We start from the raw sequence: 22,875 nt of genomic DNA, 5'->3' as shown, positions 1-22,875 counted from the left end.
AGTTCGTTGTAACTTAGATTTTAGGCTATATGGCATTCAAAATACATTATTTAAAAGGGAGGTTATAGGGGGGCCTGAATTAAATAAATCGAAATATGTCGCTTATTATTGATTTTTGAGAAAAATGTTACATAACAAACGTTTCTTTAAAAATAATTTGCGATAAGTTTTATTCCTTGAAAAAGTTTGATAGGACTGATATTTAATGAGATAAATGAGTTTTAAAATTAAAATAACTGCCATCTAAGGCCGTGTAATGAATTGAAAAACAAATGACTTCGTCTATAAGGGGCCTTGGACAGCAACAATCGAAAGCTATGAAAGATATCTACAGAGAATGTTTCTGTGTTTGTATGAAGTAATATCGGACGCTAAATTAACCGATTTGTATAATTAATTATTATTTCACCATTGGAAAGTGTAGTTTCTCTAGATGTACATAATGCTATAATGTTATTACAGTAACTTCTGATATAATATAATATAATATAATATAATATAATATAATATAATATAATATAATATAATATAATATAATATAATATAATATAATATAATATAATATAATATAATTTAAGTTATTTCAAAGGTTCAGTACCGTAGTGGACCAAGCGCCATTTACTGAATACGTAGAAAACAAGGGTTAAAATTAAGTTATTACCATAATTCAATGGAAACCTATAACAAGTAAAATAAAATATACATATTAAATCTAAACGATGCCAATCTTCATTAAACTATGGTTGCATGTAATAAAAATTAAGAAACATGTTAAAGGAATTGTCATTGCACCAAATGAGTGTCTCTGGACCAAAATGATCACATTTTAATTATTTGGATGCAATTTAAATTAAGTAACATATTAAACGATTTATCCTTCTATAAAACACGAATGTTCCCTGGATCAAACGTCCTATCTTAATTATGTAATTACTTTATATTCATTTCTAACGGGTGCAGCGGAGCGCACGGGTACAGCTAATAATTATCAAAAAGCTTCACTTAATATTGCTGAGAAACTTTCAAGACACGGAAAACGGCTAATTTCTCCGCTACGGTGATTTATTATATTTTGTAGTTCAATATAGCTACTACTCTTTCGCTTTTTTCTATTGTTGGTATTTTCGTTGCTTCGAGCTTTACATTCAATTTCGTTTATAATTTCAATAATTTCTGAAGTTTGCGAAATAACAATGAAAACATTCCAGCGGCTAGACCATGACAAACTAGCATCGACTGGTTTGAGAAACTTGCCAATAACAGAGAAATGAGAAAACAGTGCTAAACGTTCTCGTAGAATTAACGATCAGGAGAGCATTACAAGAACTAGAGTTGAGAGTTAATACGCAGTAATAGTATGTCAGTATTTCATTAGGATGCAAATTTTGAGTTTTTGTGTTCATTTTAATTGTATTCGAATAGGTAAAATGAACAAAATACGCAATAAATGCAATGCAAAATATTGGCTAATGAACCAAACTGATTATGTTCCGCTGCCGGAAAAGTTTTTATTCCTGAGATTCAAGAACCTTTGCCAATCGATTAAAAACATATTTATAGGAGTACATCTGTTACCAACAGAATTTTTTTAAATTTTATAATGCAATTATATTATGTAAGACAGTAGGCCTACAACACCTTATTAGAAATGGCATAGTTTGATGCAGAAGAAATTCACGACAGCAATTTTATACCAACATTTAAAATTCAGGGACAGGCTTATCATTTAATTGAAAGTGTTCTTTCACCTGGGAGTAACGATTCTCAGTTGTTACAGATTAATATATTTGATTTCAGACGCGACTAATTGTATGTGAGGTCTAATATAGTACCAAGTTTAAAAGTGGAATTACTTCCACAACTACAGAAAGTACTGCATGATAATAATAGTTATATTCATAGTTTTTAATACAACTTTAAAAATAATTCAGGAGCAAACGAATTAAAACTTATAGTAAGCTAATTATTCACTAAGTAATAATAAAATCATAATAGATTCAAGTCAGTTATACCTATTTGTAACAAGTGCAGAGAAGCGCAAGGGGCTAATATAATAATAATATAATAATAATAATAATAATAATAATAATAATAATAATAATAATAATAATAATAATCGAGAACGAATGTTTTTTTTTCAGTTCCTTCTTTAATCACCTGAGGACGTAGACAAAACCAGTCGTAGAAAGGTTGTGACTTTTTTTTTTTGTCATCAGCAATGGAAAAGATCCAATCTAAAACTCTTCTGAACAATTCACTATTTTTTATCTTCATTTAGAAAAGGTTCGTTTTGAGACGTACTAATTTAATTTTAACGTATAGGCCTATAGCGTATCACTTTTAAATTACTATTTTGGTAAATAAAAAAAAATTGTACCGGAAAATATTTCAATGTACAAATAGCGAAAATTTGTTCATTGTTCAGATATTCTCTTATTCTAGAACACAATATTTCAATAACCGGTAATTTCATCACTAACTTATCATTTTATTGTTCTAGTTTTAATTTGTATTAGTGAAAATAAATATTTCATTGTTCTCAACTTCTACAATAAATTGCCTAGCCTTTATTAATCACGTAAACTTTTCGTACTTTGATTTTCATTGTAATTCTAAATTTAATATTAATTGTAATTATAATTTTAATTGTATTCTTCATATTGTACGTAGTTGTAATCTCACCTGGTAGAAGGGATGAGAAGGTCTAATGGCCTTATTTCTACCAGATTAAATAAATACTATTATTAATTAATTACCTCCATCTGTTTCAAATATACAATTTATAAATGAAAACAGGAGGGGTAATATTAGTAGCAAAAGATATAGATATAGAATATAATTTGTGGGAGTACAAGAGGTTAGGTCAGATGGGAATGGTATATAACAAATAGGAGATTACTTGTTGCATTATGGGGAAGGAAACAATAATCATCAATAAGGAACAGGATTCTTTATACTAAATCCAGATGTTTGAGATGGGCGGGCATGTAGCACGTAAGAGCGAATCCGGAAATGCATATAGTGTGTTAGCTGTGAGGCCGGAGGGAAAAAGACCTTCTGAGAGGCCGAGATGTAGACGGAAAGAGAAAATAATTATGGTTTATTTAACGACGCTCGCAACTACAGAGGTTATATCAGCGCGCCGGTGTGCCGGAATTTTGTCCCACAGGAGTTCTTTTACATGCCACACACTTAAATGCTTTCGACCTGGGCCGGGATCGAATCCGCAACCTTGAGCATAGAAGGCCAGCGCTATACCAACTACGCTACCGAGGTCGACTGGAAAGATAATATAAAAATGTATTTGAAGGAGGTGAGATATGATGGTAGAGACTCAATTAATCTTGTTCAGGATAAGGACCAATGGCGGACTTATGTGAGGGCGGCAATGAACCTCCAGGTTCCTTAAAAGTCATTTGTAAGTAACTAAATAAGTAACCAAATTTTAATTTTTTGGTTTGTGTAGAGTGCTTTTTGTTTCTAACACAGGAAATGAAAATTCATCGTATTAATCGTTGTACACTCATATTAAATGTTTTTATTTAGGTCTATCTTTTGAAGAGCAAGAAAATAAATTATGAACGCTAATATCATTCACAACGTGATTAAGCAAGTGAATGTGTTGCATTCGTTATGATTCATTCTTCAATCTCTCGGCATTACTTACTCTTTTATATAAATTTCGTATGTAAGCAAGTTTGACTTTTATCTATTTAGTTTATAATTTTTACAGTTTTATTTGTTTTAGTAATATTTATCGATACTGAAAAGATATGTACAGATGGGAAGGTAAAACATGGAGAAAAAAAAACACTGTTATGCGCCGTAGACTATGATGACATCATCTTTGCAGAGCTTGTTGGGAGGAAAGCCTCCCCCTCTGCGCGTGTTAGTTGAGACCTGAGTGAAATATTGTATGCAAAGTAGACCTTGATGACATCTCTGTAGCAGATGGCGAAAAAAGGAACAGCCTTTCAATCTGCGTGTTTGGCTCATGCTTTTCTCGCTAACACGCATTCTCTAATTCAAGAGTATGTTTTCTACTACTGTTGAGATTTCTTCAAGAGCTGCAAGAAGTTTCATTTCGGCAGAAGTAAGTATACTTAAGCAATTAAAATGTTTAGATATAAAAATTTTTAATATCCTTTGTATACATTACAGGATACAAATTGCAAATGTAAATTCCTGTAATATGCATATCACATTTGCTACAAAATTGTCAATAATATAAAAGTAAGTACATAATTAACAATATATTAGAAAGGCGATAACTGACAGTATTTCACAGCTGGAACTTAAAAAACAAGGTATAAAAATAGGATCATAAACATACAAAATATTGATTTTACAACATAAACACCATTGCTTGTAATGTAATCAAAACATTATCTAATTTCAATGTTACATGCAACAATAATAGAGAAATGCTGAAAAAACTTAATCCTTCTAATTTTAAATGATACACTTACGGGACATACATCAGAGCGTATCCGGATGTCATCATCTGACTCGATAACAACAGTTTTAGCTGTATAAGAATATAAATAAAGTCTTGTCCACAAGATTTTTCTGTTTATTTTTACCTTCAGAAAAAGAAAATCAAGTACGCAAATTATATATCATACAGTATATTTACATAATATAACATATTTCATTGTATCTATAAGTTCCCATTATCTGTTTCATGTACGAAGTCAACGCTTTGCTTAGCCGTTACTCATTTTTAACCAACCAATTGAGGCATTGATATGGGAAAGCATGTAAGTCACAAAAATCGAAAATCCGTTTTTCCACGGATAAGATAATACGAACCCACACCAGTGGCATGGTAAAGCCAGTATGTCGCTAGCATAAATCGTTCAGTTTCAGCAGCTCATCAAAGGTGACATTAGCGTTAAGTAACGTCCTTTGTAACAGACCCACAAACGTTTTTTTGCTTGTCCTGTAAAATTTCGTTTTTGTGACTTACATGCTTTCCCATGTCAATGCCTCAATTACTAAGCTTACAGATTTCATGAAGCAATGATAGAGAGAAGAAAATTGACAAGCTCTACAAGGTAGGCCTAAGTAAATTTTTAATTATAACAATTTGATGTATTTCTATATAGTTTTCCTAAAGGGTCTGTTATAAGGAATTTAACTTTCTTGTTCTGCATCCACTACTTTATCCATTTAAAAAATAATTTTGGATTTGAAAACATATTGATAATTTTAATTAGGCTATCTCAAAATGTCTAAACTGGATAAGTGATTTTAAAACTCAAAACGACTTATTTTATTTAGACAGATGACGGTGAATCATTAATTACAACTTAAATCAATCCATTGAATTAATATTAGACTATCGCTTTGATTATCAAAAGTTGTGTAAAGGAGTATATAGACATTTAAGATTTTTCGAATCAACTGAATAAATTTAAGATTTTTCTCGTATAAGATGTTTGAGCTATTCAAATAAACTGGAGCTCACTGACCATCTAGGCCTATACGAACTTTCCAGCGACACAATCCTGAAGTTAGATTCTGTAAAAATTTCGACACGTATACAGGAAATTAACATTCAAAACACATTAGCGACATTAAAATTTATTCTCACGCCAGCGGAGATAGCTTGTTCAGAAGAAAGCAACAGCAAGGAATGACTAAAAAGTTCGGATTCCTATGCGAAACAAATATTGAAATAAAAAAAAATTGAATAATTTAAAATTCATTTTTCTGTGTATGTTGTGACTTCAGACAGGCAGATATCTACACAGATCATTCACAGCAAAATTATCCAGTACCGATTAATTCAAGATGAAAGGGTCATACATTGAGGGATAACAGTGTGGGTGATTCTAAAGATTTTTTTTATAAATATATGTCCTATGCCTAAAGGTTTTCGAAGAAAACAATCGAAACTATCAGAATGAGATCAGTGTAGGTGACAGTAAATTAATAGGTTGTTATCTGTATGCTGTTAATTGTCCATTTCTCTTTACATAGCATTTGGAAAAAGTGCCACCATCAACCACGATGCGCCTTGCAGCTCGTGTAGCCAGATGCCGTGTTGATAATTTTGAGCTGGATCGGACATTCCTAATTCTATCACAGGCATTTAAAAAGCGGGAAAGCAATTGCTTCCTTATTTCCAATTTCCGCTGATAGACATCGCTCTTTAGCCAACCCAATAAACAAGACTCTAATAATAGTGTACGATCGGGTGAACTCGATGGCCAAGAAATGACAGCACTGCGACCGATCCAATGCCCAGGATAGGTTTCATTGAAGTACTAGGGCACTGACCAGCTGTAATGTGCATACCAGCCTGTGTTGCTAAAGGAACATTCTCCAAGTATTCTGGTAACACATACGCACATGCAAATGGCCAACATGACAAAGGCAACAGTACAACCTAATGTTTTGGTTGCATCTGCATAAATGTGATAATTTAATAAAAAAAGCCGCCCTAAATAAGGGTTCGAATAGATCGGCCTACCAATCAATTCATAAAGAATAATCATTAAAACCAATTGTGTGACAATTTGAAAGGAAAATGAAAACATTAAGATAAATGATACGAAAACATGGGAAATCATTTACAATAAAAGTTTGTTGGGTACAAATGATTACTAATTATAGCAAAGGATGATTTTAACACATGAGATCCTATGGCATCAATGGTTGCATCAGAAATTTTAAATTGTTTAAGTTGATTAAAGTTTCTCGTGGGATCGTGCCACGGGCACCGAACATGAGACCAAAAACTGTCCAATGTGTGATGTGGTATAGTGCTCCAAGATGTTGACACCAAGGTTCATATATGACTTGTTTTTCACGACACACCTCTTGTGGCTGTTGCTCGTGCATCTCGAAACGGATTGTGGGGTCAAGAATGACACCCTTATCCTTCTGCCGATCAATTATGATGAATAAGAATAAGAAATGTGGACTTATGCTTGTCATTTTCAAATAGCCCTTCCCTCCTCAATCATCCTGCATTTATGAAATTTCACTTAAATTGAATATATAAATGGAACTGAGTTAAAAACAATATTTAATTAACGACTCCATTTCTTAAAAATATTTTAAAGTCGCAAGTATAAAATTAGGTCTAACTGAACCGCACGTATCACCTGTCCAAGAGAGAACTATGTTTTCTTCCAGAAATTAGTTACAGTGGATAAATAATTATTATACACAAGCGTACAATTCAATCTCCCTTTCATGTATTTGTTTCGTACAATAACGAACATAGAATGGAAAGATATAGTGCCAGGTTTATACTAAAATATACAGTATAAATATGAAATTAAAATTGATGTAATGAAAATAGTGTATACTTCATGCCATTCATTTTACGTTAATTTCTCTCTTATAGCAGTATTAATGAAAGCCATGAGGATTTCGTGTATGAAATTTGTTCTCTATCTTGAACAATGTTTTACACAATGGTGATAAGACGTTACCGGTACAGCTATGTTACAGATATCTACAAAATGCTTTGATTTCAAACTGTAATTGAATATTTAGTATCAAAATTATACATAGTCCTATTTTTTTAACCAACTGTAAAACAAAATTTCGCTGTCTTAATAAATCTGAGCTCAAAGAGATAAACATTAAGTACTCGTATGCATTTTTATATATATACACAATAAAAATAATGCCAAATCGTTTACCGAAGCATAATTTTCAAAATTCATTTTGCGTAAAAGTCTAGTCCTTAGCAGGTAGATAACAACAAATGACTATAAGCAGTGTGACGTCAACTTATCTCGCCGGCATTATCACACTGTGGCAGTTATACCGTCGTACTTTCACGCATGCGCAGCACTACTTCCCGCTTGGGTTGTTTCTGCCGTCACCGTTCTGGTTGTAAAATACCGGTACACCTGGATAACTCCCTCCCACTGGATATTGCACGAAGGGGCGTCCGTAGACGCCGGGATAAGCAGGAATTCCTGGAGCAACTGCAGGATAATTTCCTTGATATACGGGTGGAAATCCTCCAGGCAAGACTGGAGGAACACCTCCATAATATGAAGGTATCCCGCCTATGTATCCACCGGGATATGCGCCTGGATAAGATCCGGCCACTACTCCAGGGTAGGATCCTGGGAAGAAACGCATGTTTACACTGCCATCCTTATTCTTCTGGTCGCCTGCTGATAGTGGTTGTTGAGGTGCAGACATAGTACAGAAGACAGCAGCAAGGAGTACCAACAAAGCAAATATCTGCAATTTTAAGCATTGCTACATCAAACATTAGGTACCTACAAAGTTTTAAGACAGTGGGGCTATAGGTCGAATGGCGCTTGTGTTAGCTTCTTATTATGACATTATTATGCTATTATGATATACAAAGAATGCGATGTGAGATTTAGAAAAAAATTGATTAAGTTGTTCGGCACATAAGAACTGAACTCACAAACCATGTCATGAATTCAAATCTATTAATTATTGTCCCCATTTATAGGCCTCCGGTCCATACTTGTAGGGTAACAGTTAGCACGTCTGACCGCGAAACCAGGTGCCCGGGTTCGAATCCTGGTTGAGGTAAATCAACCCAATATGAGCAAATGCTGGGTAACTATCGGTGTTGGACCCCGGACTCATTTCACCGGCATTATCACCTTCGTTTCACTCAGACGCTAAATAAACTGAGATGTTGATATAGCGTCGCAAAATAACCTAATATAAAATTGTAGTCCTATTACAGAGGTCACAGTTGATTTCATCTTAATGTCGCCCCCATACAGGAAATTAAATTCACTATGTCATCAGCCTAACAAATAATTGAGAAACTTAAATTATCACTACTATCGGTAAGTATACGCCATTAAACCTTATGAACGTAATGGAAATGCGATATTAAAGAATCGAAATTTTCCAATAAATGTTCACAAATAAATTGATTAAGTTATGTTTTCCATAATAACACAAATACCGAATAAAATAAAATTATGTTTATTTCCTAGAAGTTAAACTGAAGTGCTTCGTTCTCTAAAATTAGCGATGAATTGATTGCTGTCATTAAGACAGCTTTTAAGTTTGAATAACTTCCCTCCATGCCAAAATAAGTGAATGGGGTGTATATAAACTAAAAATATATAACGTATCTCATAAAGACACCTAGGTATATATTATTAATGATTTGTCTTCCAAATTGTCTCGAATTTCTTACGTCTATGGGTACCCAGGAATTTTTTTAATCACCTGAATTTTTTGACGTAATGGTAAAACTGTTCAAAACTGATCATATGAGATAAGAAATATTTCTAATATGTCGTTAGCTCATCCAAAATACCATCTATTAATAAAAAATAACATATGCGTTATATACAGTAACAAGACTGTGCCACCGGCGTGGCTCAGTCTCTGGGGATTACCTGGTTGGGTTTTTTCCGAAGTTTTCCCCAACCGTAAGGTGAATGCCAGATAATCTATGTCGAATCCTCTGCCTCCTCTCGGCAAGTACTATCTATCACCAATCTCATCGACGCTAAATAACCCCGGAGTTGAGACAGCGTCGTTAAATAAACAACTAAAAAAAAGACCGTGTTAGGTCAGTCAGTAAGTACGTTACAAATCGAAGTAGCGACCTAGATTTTTAGGAGTCTAAAGTTATCAGATAAATGACAGTATTATCCAAGTATTAGTATAATCTATTTGCGCAAAAGCGAAACGAAGAAGCAGCTGTTGCAAGTTGGCGGCACCTCTGCACCAGTGTACCATTGTCGACCACCGCTCTATTGTATGATTTCTCAGAGCAAAAGTTCTCGCAACAAGTGATATTCATAAAGAGATGTTGTGCGTCTATGGTGAGCATTGTCTGTCACGTCAAACTGTCTATTGGGTGCAGAAGTTCTTTGAAGGGCGAGCAAGAACCGAACACCGAGTCTTCTGCCAGTAAAGATTGTCAAAGAAGCAAATTTTTAATAGGGTGGTGATTTCATCTCAGCAGACAGGATGGAGGGGCAATATGCTAGTTGAATATCGTAAGTGATGAGCAGTCTTAGAAACTTGGTACCAAAACATTGCTTTCAGGTGAACTAGGCACATAGATCTACTGCACTAGCATACTATAATCGGTTTATATAAACAACACACAATTATGGTTGGATAATCGTCACAACATTACAATAATATGCAGAGCAGAAAAGCAGTTGCATTACGTACTAACGTTCGCAGTGAAGTCGTGAAGTTTAATGAGCGGTTTTCAATGTGACAGAAGTTAAATTCTCCAATCGCAAGAAATTATATGCAATGATTGAAGAAATTGCTGGTAACCATAGTAACAATTGGGAAACGTTTTATTGGAAATTATTTAATGTGAACATTTAATTTATAAAACGAATAGTAGTTGAGGAACATTGTGCTATGAAAAAAAAAAAAAAAAAACATGCAGAACATCTCTTTTACATGGGAAATACAACAATGAAACTGTCTTCTTTAAAACCTGAGTCAACTATACGAGTACACAGTTTTTTTTTTCGATATAGGTGAAATCAGGCAAATATGGGCACTCAGATAATAGTCTCTAGTCATGAGTTTTGGGTGCATCATTACCAGTCCGAGATAAAATGTGCATCAATGTTCGGATCAAATTGCCAATGGTACACTGGTGCAGAAATGCTACCACCTTGCGACTGTTGCTTCTTTGTTTCGCTTGTACGAGCATCGATAATACCGCCATCTAGTGGTAATAGCTTCAGGCGTCTCATTAAAAATGTATGTCGCTGTTTCAATTTGTATCATACTTACTGTATCTTCTTCTTTCATTAAGATAATTCATCGCCTAAGTCAGAGCTCCTGAAAAAATACGAAAATGTAAATTTGTAACCTAGTTATCGCGATGGGAGATGTTGAAAAAATATATTGATAATGAAAGCAACAGTAAAGATATTCATCTCACGTTAAAATATTGAGACAATGATGTAAGAATAAAGGAGAACGCTAAGTTTCCATGAATAGTTATGACGAATTGAACATAGCTGCTTGTTTCGAATCCCTAAATTTATTCTAAAACCTGTTTTATTCAATTATTACAGGGTGATTCAGACCACCCGTAACAGTCATTTATTTCGGAAATTAATGCATGAAAATTTCCAAGACAAAACTATTTATAACTAAACCACATGTGAACTTTCACTTGAGCTTGATTTCATTAATCAGCTCTAAGAGGAAGTAGGGTCAGTGGCGTATCACTTTAAAATTTCAAATGGGAGTCGGGGTCAAATAGGATACCATTTGATAGAGCTCTTCAAAACAAGCAACTTTCATAGGAAACGTTTTTATTAATTCCTACTCTTTCAATGAGAAAACGTACGAAAAGGCAATGGCTGATTCGGATCACCCGTAAGTCATTTATTTCGGAAACTAGTGCATGAAAATTTTTGAGACAAAAATATTTATAACTAAACCACATGTGAACTTTCACTAGAACTTGATTTCATCAATCAGCTCTAACAGGAAGTAGGGTCAGTGGCGTATCACTTTAAAATTTCAAATGAGAGTCGGGTCAAATAGGTATCATTTGATAGAGCTTTTCAAAACAAACAACTTTCACAGGAAACGTTTTTATTAATTCCTAATCTGCCAGTAACTTGACCACGCCGAAGTATTAGGAGTCACTGACAATGTTAGAAGAAGAGTACGTGTGTGTGTTGCTCAGAACGGCAGTAGTTTGAAAATTTATAAAAAAAAAATAATGGAATTGTCAAGCCTTTCAGTAACATATCAACATTAATTGTCTTGTTTACATTTTCGTCTTGTAACATTTCTGAATATTGATGACATTATCTTGTACGTTTTCTCATTGAAAGAGTAGGAATTGATAAAAGCGTTTCCTATGAAAGTTGTTTGTTTTGAAGAGCTCTATCAAACGGTACCCTATTTGACCCGACTCCCATTTGAAATTTTAAAGTGATACGCCACTGACCTTACTTCCTGTTAAGGCTGATTGATGAAATCAAGCTCAAGTGAAAGTTCACATGTTGTTTAGTTATACATATTTTTGTCACGAAAATTTTCATACACTAATTTCCGAAATAAATGACTTATGGGTGGTTCGAATTACCCATTGGATTTTCGTACGTTTTCTCATTGAAAGACTAGGAATTAATAAAAACGTTTCGTATAAAAGTTGTTTGTTTTGAAGAGTTCTACCAAATGGTACCTTATTTGACCCCGACTTCCATTTGAAATTTTAAAGTGATACGCCACTGACCCTACTTCCTGTTAGGGCTGATTGATGAAATGAAGCTCAAGTGAAAGTTCACATGTGGTTTAGTTATAAAAATTTTTGTCTCGAAAATTTTCATGCACTAGTTTCCTAAATAAATGAATGTTACGGGTGGTCTGAATCATCCTGTATAGGCCTATTCAGTTAAGACCGATTATTTTCAAACTAACAAATTACAATTAAGTTCATTTTAATTTTTACATCTGAACAAGTATTCCAATATACATTTAACCACACATAGTAATCATACAGAAGAGGTTCACCTACTTGACTAGCAAGCTAGACCGCAGCTGAGTTGGCTAAATCGTGGGGAAATTTATTATTTAAATATTTTATATAGTTTAAAATCTTAGATTACTTTAAACATAAAAAAACCAAACTGGATAGTTAAATTTTGGACAGACACTAATTTCGATGCCACTGTCGTAGTTTCTAATAAAAATTACTTTGAGCCCTCGAGAAAATTCCTGTACCTATAGCTGAAGAATATTTTACATAGCGAAAACATTTTCTTTCACAAGATTTTACCGATTAATAGGAAGTTACAAAAGTAGAAAAGGCGAAGGTTTGTCGAATAATTTTCATAACCATGAATTGTTATAAGAATTAATGATTTTTCTTCCACCAACCATTACCATAACACAAAAAATTTTATTTAAACAAATACGAACTTCAAAATGGAACACTGTTAGGGCAAACAAAATTATTTCTCAATTCGAGTATGAATTATACTCACATGCAGATTTGTAAGGATATAATTGTCCAAAGAAATAATGTCTTAATATTCACCACAATATCGGATATGCAACATAAACATTCGGATTTTGGTCACGACATTAACAAGGTCTCCAAAATTTTGTTTTGTAATGACTCGTAACACGGAAACAAAAATTTGCGACTATTTTAACACTTCTATTTGTTAACAAAATAGCATATTTAAACAGATCTGCAAACTGTAGTCGGACATACTATTGCAATTTTATTTACAGCTGCGCCTTTTGGAACAAAGTTTCAATATCACATAAAATAGCGGTGACAGAGGCAAAAAATGCTTCTCTTACGTATTTATGTAATAATTTTCAAACGTGGTAGACCGGCACTAAATTTACTTTAGAACAATTACCTCTGATCTTCTGATTCCCCTTCATTTTCATTCCGTTTCAATTCGATTGTTTCTCTGACTTGCACATTTAATATAACAAACATATTATATAAAGCATATAATACTCTCTGTTTTTATTGTGATTAAGGTAATAAAGAGAAAAATATTTTTATACCGTACAATTGAAGGGTTCAGAGCCATAGTGGGCCAAACGCCATTTATTAAAAATGGAGAAAACAAGGGTTAAAATTAAGTGATTACCATAATTTATCGAAACATATAGCAAGTACTAAGAAGTATGCACACAGAAACTAAATAATATGTCAATATCCATTAAACCATGGTATTTATTTAACTTTAAACCTTGCTTTCTCTGATTTCAGTAAATGGCGCTTGGCCCACTGTGGCTTCAAACCCTTCAATTATTATAATTAGTCAGAAATATTAGATAGGTCATCTGAGTATTATTTAATATCAATTTATAATAATATAGGTCAAATGTTCTGTACATTTTAAATTATGCACTAAATAGATGTAATTATAATAAATAAGCAGGGTAGACATTTTATGCAGGCCTATGTGTAGCTCAAATTACATTTATTTTTCTTACTTTGCTTTGCCTGAAATATATATAGCTACGATGATGAGGATGATGATAATAATACAGAAAGGGTGAAATTATAGCATAAAGTTGAACTAGACCTACAATACCAAATGCTCTAACATCGTTCTTTACAACTAAAAGTTTCACCTGAACTTACTGGGATACGAACCGAGGTTTAAGGCCTATAAATGTGGAAAGTCCACACTCTAGCCTTACGAGTAACGAACAATACATTTAGTTGCGTACACTTGTATAAGCTAGAAAAGATTGTAATTCCTGCTTTGCGTTGATCTTTAAGAAAATAAAATTTACAGATGGTACTTACGAGACGATCAGCCATTGTGCCTGAATGTTCCAGTAACATACCTATATGAACACTTTTTCATACGTCCCAAGCTGCAAATAAGCCATGGCAATGACTCTTATCTTTTCACTAGTTAGACCGGTTACACGGAATATACCCGTGACTCAGAGACACCAGTGGAGGATTCATAACTTGAAAATAGTTGTCACATATGGTGAAATAAATTTTGAAGTGGCCGTACGTTGAAGATGACAAATACTAAAATTCCTCTTTACACATTTTATTCATTTTTCAGTGATTACGTTATATATAACGTTAGTAATGTTATTTGCGTTTATAGCCTAATATCAACTACAACTTTCAATATAAAGAGAAGTGAAATCCTAATCATGTAAATAAACTCCATTTTCTGAATTGCACAAAAAAAAAAAAATATTTCTTGCAATCCGAAAATTAATGTCACCCTGACTCTGGAGAATAAAAGTAATGGGGACTGGTCCTCCAGATTGGGGGTTTTAAACGGGATTAAGAACTCTACAATGTAAAAATCCAACTGTTACGAAACCTAACAATAAGCCCAATAAAAGAAAAACGATTGTAAGGTTTATTAAACCAAGATGGTTTTCATGAAAGAGACATGTAAAACAGATTCTCAGAGAAAGAATTCCGAATACAATTCACTAGAAAAAAAATTGATAGCGTGAGGAGAGAAAGTCAAGTAAGCGATCACTGTAATCCGTATCCGTGGGAGAAATCTCTAGATCGTGGGCAATGGAGGCGAATTGTGGGGGATGATAAAGTTCACCCCAGGTTACAATTTCCTTGAAAGGATAAGAAGAATCCGAAAAAAATAGATATCTGGCTTTAATTGCAAAATATACGGATTAAATACATGTACAAATTCCCGCATTACATATCTTCGTACAATATAATCGCTTCCGTATTTTCAGCTACTTACAATAATCACTAACATATAGGCTAAATAGGAACACATTTTAGTAGTATATGATATTCTGAGAAGAATATGTTGCTTGTCAGACTCCAAGAGTAGAAAGAAAGCGTTCAGTTAAAAACTAATTCATAAATAATCCTCGATTAATAAATTTGTGCTTAGGAGTAATAATACGAAGGGCGTCCTTTCTACTTAACTTGTTCTTGCTGGCTTTTGACTAATTTTTCCCAGAAACGAATTCTGACTGTACATTTTGTGATTCCAAAGACGTATGATACTACAGGGTTGTTTCCGATCTCTGAAAACGACTTTTAAATGACGCCACACGACAGCTGAATTGTGGTGAGAGATGACAGACCAGTAGTGAGTGATCTTATAATCAGAGTGCACGGTGTCTCACAGCAGTAATGCCCGAGAAAATCGAGACTTTTTGGATGGGGTACATTACGACTCTTTCCGATGCCAAGTACAGTTACGTAAAAATCATAGGAGCCTGCAAAAACATGGTTTCTTCATTTCCAAGAAAGGCATCTTCAGTGTACTTAATAAGACTGGCAAAGCTCGGATGGGATTAATTCTAGAGAGGAAAAAGCAAGCAAATCCACTCCCGGCCACAAGCCGCACCCCCCGAAATGATACAAATTAAGGAGGGGAAGGATACCCAAACTGGTTAAATTTAAATGAACAAGTAATGGCTAAGGAACGGGAGATCATGCCTTACTCTCCGCCCTGCTTGTATATTAAGAGGATGACTCGCGAGTCAAGAAATGCCGACCACTGCATTGGGTGGGTTGTTAATATGTTTTAATAAGGAGATTTTTATTATACGCTTTTAGAGCAAATTTCAGAGAGTAATGAAAGGTTTCGCAACTCCTTCCCATCCAATTATACTATACTGCATAATGGATTGAAGCAAAGCTAAGTAAATCACTAGAAAATAATACTTTATAAAAATGAACGAAGAATAATACATAAATGTGATATCATTTAACTTTATATTTCAGATCCGCCACTGAGACGCAAGAACGGAAGTGTCCAGGTTGACACATTACCCTTGGTTCTACTTCTTGAAGGTCCTACCAGACTGATAATAGGACTGCTTTTTACGTAAGTACACTCATTTGTGGTGTAATCAACAAGCATTTACCCTTGTATCATGACGTCATCCACGGACATTTTTTTAGTATATTAGAATATAGTATTTAGCATCAATATCCCATAATTTAAGTAATTTTATCATTTGGATCATCATTAATAGAGATAATTTTATGACAATTCACATTAATATTGAAGCAGAATACTCCAATGATATTTCACAATTACACGTTTCATATTAACTCGATTGACGCATGGTTGTTACTTCATATATATAGAGTGAACCGTAAGTAATGTAATTAATTTCGGAGGGTTATTCTTTGAATACAATTTTCCTCGTTCTTGCTTATTTTCGAGATAAAGATTGTTATGAAACATTTCATACCGTGTTTTCGGAAAGCTATTCATTGAATTTCCAATATCCGCAGAGCAATATATTATGTTAACAAATAATTGAAAAAATTTCAATTTTGTCCTATAAATGAGCAGAAATTTGATCAGGACAAATGTAACATTTATAAATTCATCTGCAGAACGAAAAGTTAAATTTATTCGGACCAAATTTCTGCTCATTTAAAGGACAAAATTAAAATTCTTTAAATCATTCATTGTCACAATACACTGTTCTTTTATAGTGACTGACAATATTGGGAATTAAATCAATGGTTTTCCCAAAACACGCTACGAAATGTTTCATATAAAGAAATTTGTATCTCCAAAAGGAAGTAAAAACGAGCAAAATTGAAGAGATGGATTCTAAAGTATCTGAAGCCTTTTTCTTTAAGATATTTTACTTGCTTTATTCACGTTTTAATTTACTCTTTTCAAGCCTGTATATGACTGTGTAAGTTTAACAGACTCTTCTAAGTCTTGACTTAATGTCTGCATATGTTTTTTTAACCGATCTAAGGGCGTCAAATTTATCTTATCAGTTTTTGTCATTTCTATCAAAGCTTGTAATCTGGATTTAGGCCAGTTTGGAATTCACCTCTTCAATTTATTGCTTTAAACTTTAACGGTTATTAGGAGAGAAAAATTCGCTCCGGCGCCGGGGATCGAACCCGGGTCCTTGGTTCTACGTACCAATTGTTCTAACCACTAAGCTACGTCGAAGATCAATCCATATCACCGGATCGAATTATCCTCCTCTAGTGTTTTTCGCTTTGTGGCCTGACTTCAAGTTCGACATTATATACGGTTCTGTGGATTGAACTTCGGCGTAGCTCATGGTTAGAGCACTTGGTACGTAGAACCAAAGACCCGGGTTCGTTCCTCGGCGCCAGAGCGAATTTTTTTTCCTCTAATAACTGTTGTTACCATAACAGATAATTTCTGTAGGACGAAAAATTTATCTTTACGTAAACGTCTTTTGTTTGAACATCTCAAAAGAATAACCCCCTGAAATTGATAACATTACTTACATTTCTCCCTGTATAGATAGCCTATATGCATATTTTGAAGTTAAGAACATATTTTTTGTCTATATTTTTAATTTTTTAGTTGATCTTTCTCTCTACGTTTTCCACGCCTTTAAAAAGTATTTTGTAGCCTGAGAGTGGCTGTGAAGGACGCCTGCTTGTGATAAGTGACGCAACACATTATACTGTAAAACCCGCCGATAGCCTCAAGGTGCTATTTCCGAACATGTTAGATTGTGTAGCTCATGGCCACTGACAAATAGGGGTACTTCTGTGACAGAGGAAGTTCAATATGTCTTCATTAAAAGTGTGCGAAAGAACTTGGTGTACAAAATCAATGTACCAAATAAAACTATAGGAGAGACAGAGCCAGGATCTGAGGAAAGTCTTGAAAATGATAAATTAAAACGTGAATAAAGCAAGTAAAATATTTTAAAGAAAAAATCTTCGGTCACTTTGGCATCCATCTCTTCAATTTTGCTTGGTTTTGCTTCCTTTTCGCGATATAATTTTCTTTATATGAAACATTTCCTAGCGTGTTTTGGAAAAAAGCATCGACTTAATTCACATTAATCTCAGTCAGTTTAAAAGAGCAGTATATTGTGATAATTAATGATTGAAAGAATTTTAGTTTTGTCCTTTAAGGGGAGAGGATGGTATTTTTTTGGTGAAAAATGAGTAAATTAAAAAAAATTTCTTTAAAATGCTCTGTGATATGTGTGCAATGCATAGCATAATATTAATCACGCGACCACTTTTATTGTTGTTTCCGGTAAATTGAATTTAAAAAAAATGTTTTTCTTTAAAATACTCTTTGATATATGTGTGGAATGCATTGCATAACATTTCGTCGGTATTTGTGCCCTTATCGGATGTTGAGACGCCATTTTTAAACTTTGTGCGCTATGGATTTTTAAATCACTCGCCCCCTCTTATTGGTTTACGATAACTTCATTTTTTTTGCTACATTGCCAAACAAAAATGGATACAATTTCTGAACTATTAAAGATACATGCATGAAATTTATAACACACATTCTTTAGACTATTAGGAAACTTTTCTCTGCAACGGAATTTTGTTAATTGATTTCATTTTAAAACTACGTCCGTATGTTTGCAACAACGGATTCAGAAAAGTGTTATTATATTCTAATTCTTTATTTTACTAACGTAGGGACTAATATCAAAATTCTGTTACAGACAGTTTGTAAAGCATGCTTTTGCAAGTACATTGCAAAAAACGGGGTGAATCTACCTTTAAAAATGGTTTAGATATATAGATTTTAGTAAAATCCTGCATTGGGTATATTTTTTTTCAAATCTGGGCCCCCTAATAATTTCTTTTGCAAAATATTTATTTTTGGTTGAGTTTTTACAGGTATCAGCTAGTAGATAAGAAATGCTGGTCACGTACAGGCTCCCACAGGCTTCCCATGTGACGTCATAGGGGGCGTGGCAAGTGACGTCATGGGCGTGGCTAAAGTATGACGTCACGAAGGGGGTCGGGGGATTAAATTATGACGTAAGAAAGGGGCGTAACTTAAATTACGTCATAAATGGCAATCTAAGAGTTCAAGGTTAAAGTGTGACGTCATGCACACGTGCAGGTATGTAATTGAAGTTGGGGCATGACGTGTTCATACAAGTTTGTATATGGGGGGGGGGGTTGAAATACACAAGTTCATACATGTTTGAAAATCCCACAATCGCTATCTGCTATGTGTGCAAATATTATGCTGATTCACATCCGGCGATTGTTCTCGCACTGCTATCTGCTATGTATGCAAATATTATGCAAGCTCAAATCCGGTGATTGTTCAAGAATTAATCTATCACACCTAAACACATACATTTTTCTTCTTATTATTATTAAGATTCTAATGTAATGCTATTTTAATTGATGGGGAATGGAAAATGGGGAGGTTGGGTGTTGGAAATTCGCAAGTGTAAATTGGAATGGAGGGCATAAATGGTTGTACTTTAAGACAATTGCTGATAAAAAAATTAATATAGCACACTAGTAAATTAAACAGGATGTGTCTTACATCACGAAGGGGCATAACTTAAAGTGTAACATCATAAATTTCAAATTCACAAATGAAGTTGGTGCGTGATGTAATAATTTGAAATGCACGTGTTCATACAAGTTTATATAGTTAATTGTATGTGGGGGGGGGGTAAAATACACAAGTTCATACATGTTTGTATATTTGAAAGTGAGTTGTGAATGTTAAAAATCCTACACATGCATATTCGCTATCTGCTATGTGTGCAAATACTATGCAAGCTCACATCCGGCGATGCAATTGCTGAGCAATGATAAAAAAAATATTACATGATGCAAATAATATGCAAGCTGTTAATTCACATCCGGCGATTGTTCTCGCAGCGTCTTATGTTACACAAATATTGTATAAGCGCTATCTGCTAGGTGTGCAAATATTATGCAAGCTCACATCAGGCGACTATGCAATGGCTGAGTAATGATAAAAAGCATGTTTTCGATTATGTAGCGTGTTATATTACACATATATTGTATGATGCAAATAATATGCAAGCTGTTAATTCACATCCGGTGAAGACGCAAGTGCTGAATAATGGCCACCTGTGGTATGTTATTTTACACAAATACTGTATTGATAATCTTCATCTGCTATGTGTTATGTTGTGCATTGTGGATTGGGGATGTTGATAAAAAAATCAGTAACAAAATAAAATTACATGTATATATACGTCATGAGCGTGGCTAAAGTATGACGTCACGTGTGGCTTACCTCACTAAGGATGTAAATGAAAGTGTGACGTCATAAATTTGTAATTCAAGTTGGAAATAGGGAGAGGGGGTAAAATTTGAAATACGAACGCTCATAGTGGTGTGACGTCTTGAACAAGATTAAAGTGTGACGTTATAAATTTGTAATTGAAGTTGGAAATGGGCGAGGGCTGTTTATAATTTGAAATACATACGTTCATAGTGGGGTAACTTAAAGAGTAATGAAGTTGGAATTGGGGAGGGGGGGAATTTGATAAAATTCTAATGTAATAGTAATTCAATTGATAAATAGTAATGGGGAAAGGAAATTCGCAGTTGTTAATTGAAATTGGAATGGGGGAATTATTGATGGCGTAAGTGGTTGTACTTTAAGCCAATTGCTGAGTAATGGATAAAAAAATTAATCTAGCACATTTGTGAATTAAATACATACATTCTTCTCATATTATTATCATTCCAATGTAATACATTTTGAAGTAAAATTGAGTGGTTTGTTTAGCGTATTTAATTTAAGTCATACATTATTACCAACATTAAATTCATCAGAATGTGACATTATTATTTCCTAATACAGTAATTGTAGCAGATAAAAATCACGCCTGCTCAATGTAGGTGTATATGTTGTGTAATGTTGTTACATATGCATAATCGCTATGTGCTAAGTGTGCAAATATTATGCAAGCTTGCTGAATCACTTCCGGCGACGATGAAATTGCTGAGTAATGATAAAAACATGTTTTTGAAGCACCTGGAACGTGTTATATTACACAAATATTGCATGATGCAAATAATATGCAAGCTGTTAATGGACATCCGGCGATTGTTCTCGCAGCGTCTTATGTTATACAAATATTGTATTGATTACAAGTAAATAATAGCTCTCTGCTATGTGTGCAAATATTATGCAAGGTTGCTAATTTTACATCCGGCGATGAAATTGCTGAGTAATGATAAAAAACATGTTTTTGATTATGTAGCATAATGACCACCTATATTAAGGCTATGAAATTGATATGTAGTAGTAAATCAATATGGATTCCTGCTCGATGCTTACACGTTTGGGAACCGGAGAATATGTGAACAAGATTTACAATATTGGAGGGTTTTAACACCTGGAAACCATATTTAATAAAAAGCATGGAGAAGAAAATAACTCGATACGGGACAACAATCCTCGCAATGCTAGAGGAATTTTCAGTTTTTCTACCACAACGATTTAGCAGTATGTCGGACGCATTGTTGAATAAGGTGAATGATGAGTCAGACATTGTTCTACTATACAAAGGACAGGTGGAGATAGGTAATGGAACGAAAATGCACAAGTTGGAGTTTCAGAAAAAGAAAGGTGAGTAACAATTGCTTAATTATATCAGTATAAGTGTGAATGTGTGAGGAGTTATATGTAATTGTATCATATAGAGCTACAAACATATCGGTTGGAGATAATATGGCTGGATGATGAGGTGAATTATTTAGAAGTGTAATGAAAGAAGTATTGCAGTATGGAATAATTGACATTGAACAAGTTTAGACAGCAGTGGGAGGGGGGGAAGATGATGAATAATATGCTCGAATTTATAGAACTATTACATTATCATATATTTTATAATACATATTTTATATAAGATCTTTGTCAAAAAAACTTTGGTAGTGTAATAGCAGCCATAGCATTAATAATGTCTCACAATATTTATTTCGTATTTTAATGTAGATGATACTGCATCTCCAACCTCGGTTTGAGCCGAAGAAGAAGAAGAAGAAGAATAAATCGCACAATTTAAATGCTCTGAGTGTAAAAAACAGTGACCATGAAGAAGCGTGGTGAATGTTAAGCTTGATTATGAAGAATGTTCGAATTGTAATAAATGTTCTTTTTGGAAATTGTTCTGCACTGTAATTTCTTCTATGTCTTAACCATCCATTTCCATCGCACATAACCAAAGGGTTGGGTTCGTTTAGAGTTCCAAATGGGGAATGGGTTATTAACTTATAACACTCTCCTTTCAAATATTAGTAATCCTTTTCCAATATTAAGAATTGGTATATAGGTTTTCAAATACTAATAATCATTAAGAATTGGTGTATAAGTTGAGATTATTCTAAAAATATATGTTACAAGAATATAACATAATTCCAGTGGTAGCTTATTGATTTGGGAGTGGTGGATTTGAAATGTTCATTACATGTTTGTATGATAAAGCCTGAGGATGACTGAAAGTCGCGGATATCACAATTGTGAGAATGTCAATGATTAAACTGAACCTAGTCATTGGGGATGGGGATGTACTTGGTAAAAGAAAATAGTAACAACATTAAATTATGCGTATATATTTATTCATAAAAAGAAATACAATGCACTGAGTATTGAAATATATTTTCAGTTAGTGAATCCCAATTGTGAT

General features: G+C 33.8%; 1 protein-coding gene and 1 long non-coding RNA gene across 2 annotated transcripts in view; both read right to left on the bottom strand.

The window, feature by feature from the left end:
- The window catches only part of LOC138699892 (uncharacterized), a 561,221-nt gene that overhangs the window by 433,844 nt on the left and 104,502 nt on the right, over positions 1–22,875 (bottom strand). The gene's annotated exons all lie outside the window — the stretch shown is intronic.
- On the bottom strand, positions 4,120–14,396 carry LOC138699888 (galectin-3-like). Its single transcript, XM_069826088.1, has 2 exons — positions 14,258–14,396; positions 4,120–8,217 (listed from the first exon to the last, which is right to left on the bottom strand). The coding sequence occupies exons 1-2, from the start codon at positions 14,294–14,296 to the stop codon at positions 7,816–7,818; spliced, it is 441 nt and encodes a 146-aa protein (XP_069682189.1). The 5' UTR covers positions 14,297–14,396; the 3' UTR covers positions 4,120–7,815.

Source organism: Periplaneta americana, chromosome 5 (assembly GCF_040183065.1).
Source record: "Periplaneta americana isolate PAMFEO1 chromosome 5, P.americana_PAMFEO1_priV1, whole genome shotgun sequence".
Lineage (NCBI taxonomy): Eukaryota > Metazoa > Arthropoda > Insecta > Blattodea > Blattidae > Periplaneta > Periplaneta americana.
This window is presented reverse-complemented; position numbering and strand designations above follow the sequence as displayed.

Coding starts and splice junctions, on each gene's coding strand:
- LOC138699888 (XM_069826088.1), bottom strand. CDS start 14,296: ATGTTACTGGAACATTCAGGCACAATGGCTGATCGTCTC. Junction 8,218..14,257: donor GCACAATGGCTGATCGTCTC/GTAAGTACCATC, acceptor TTAAAATTGCAG/ATATTTGCTTTGTTGGTACT.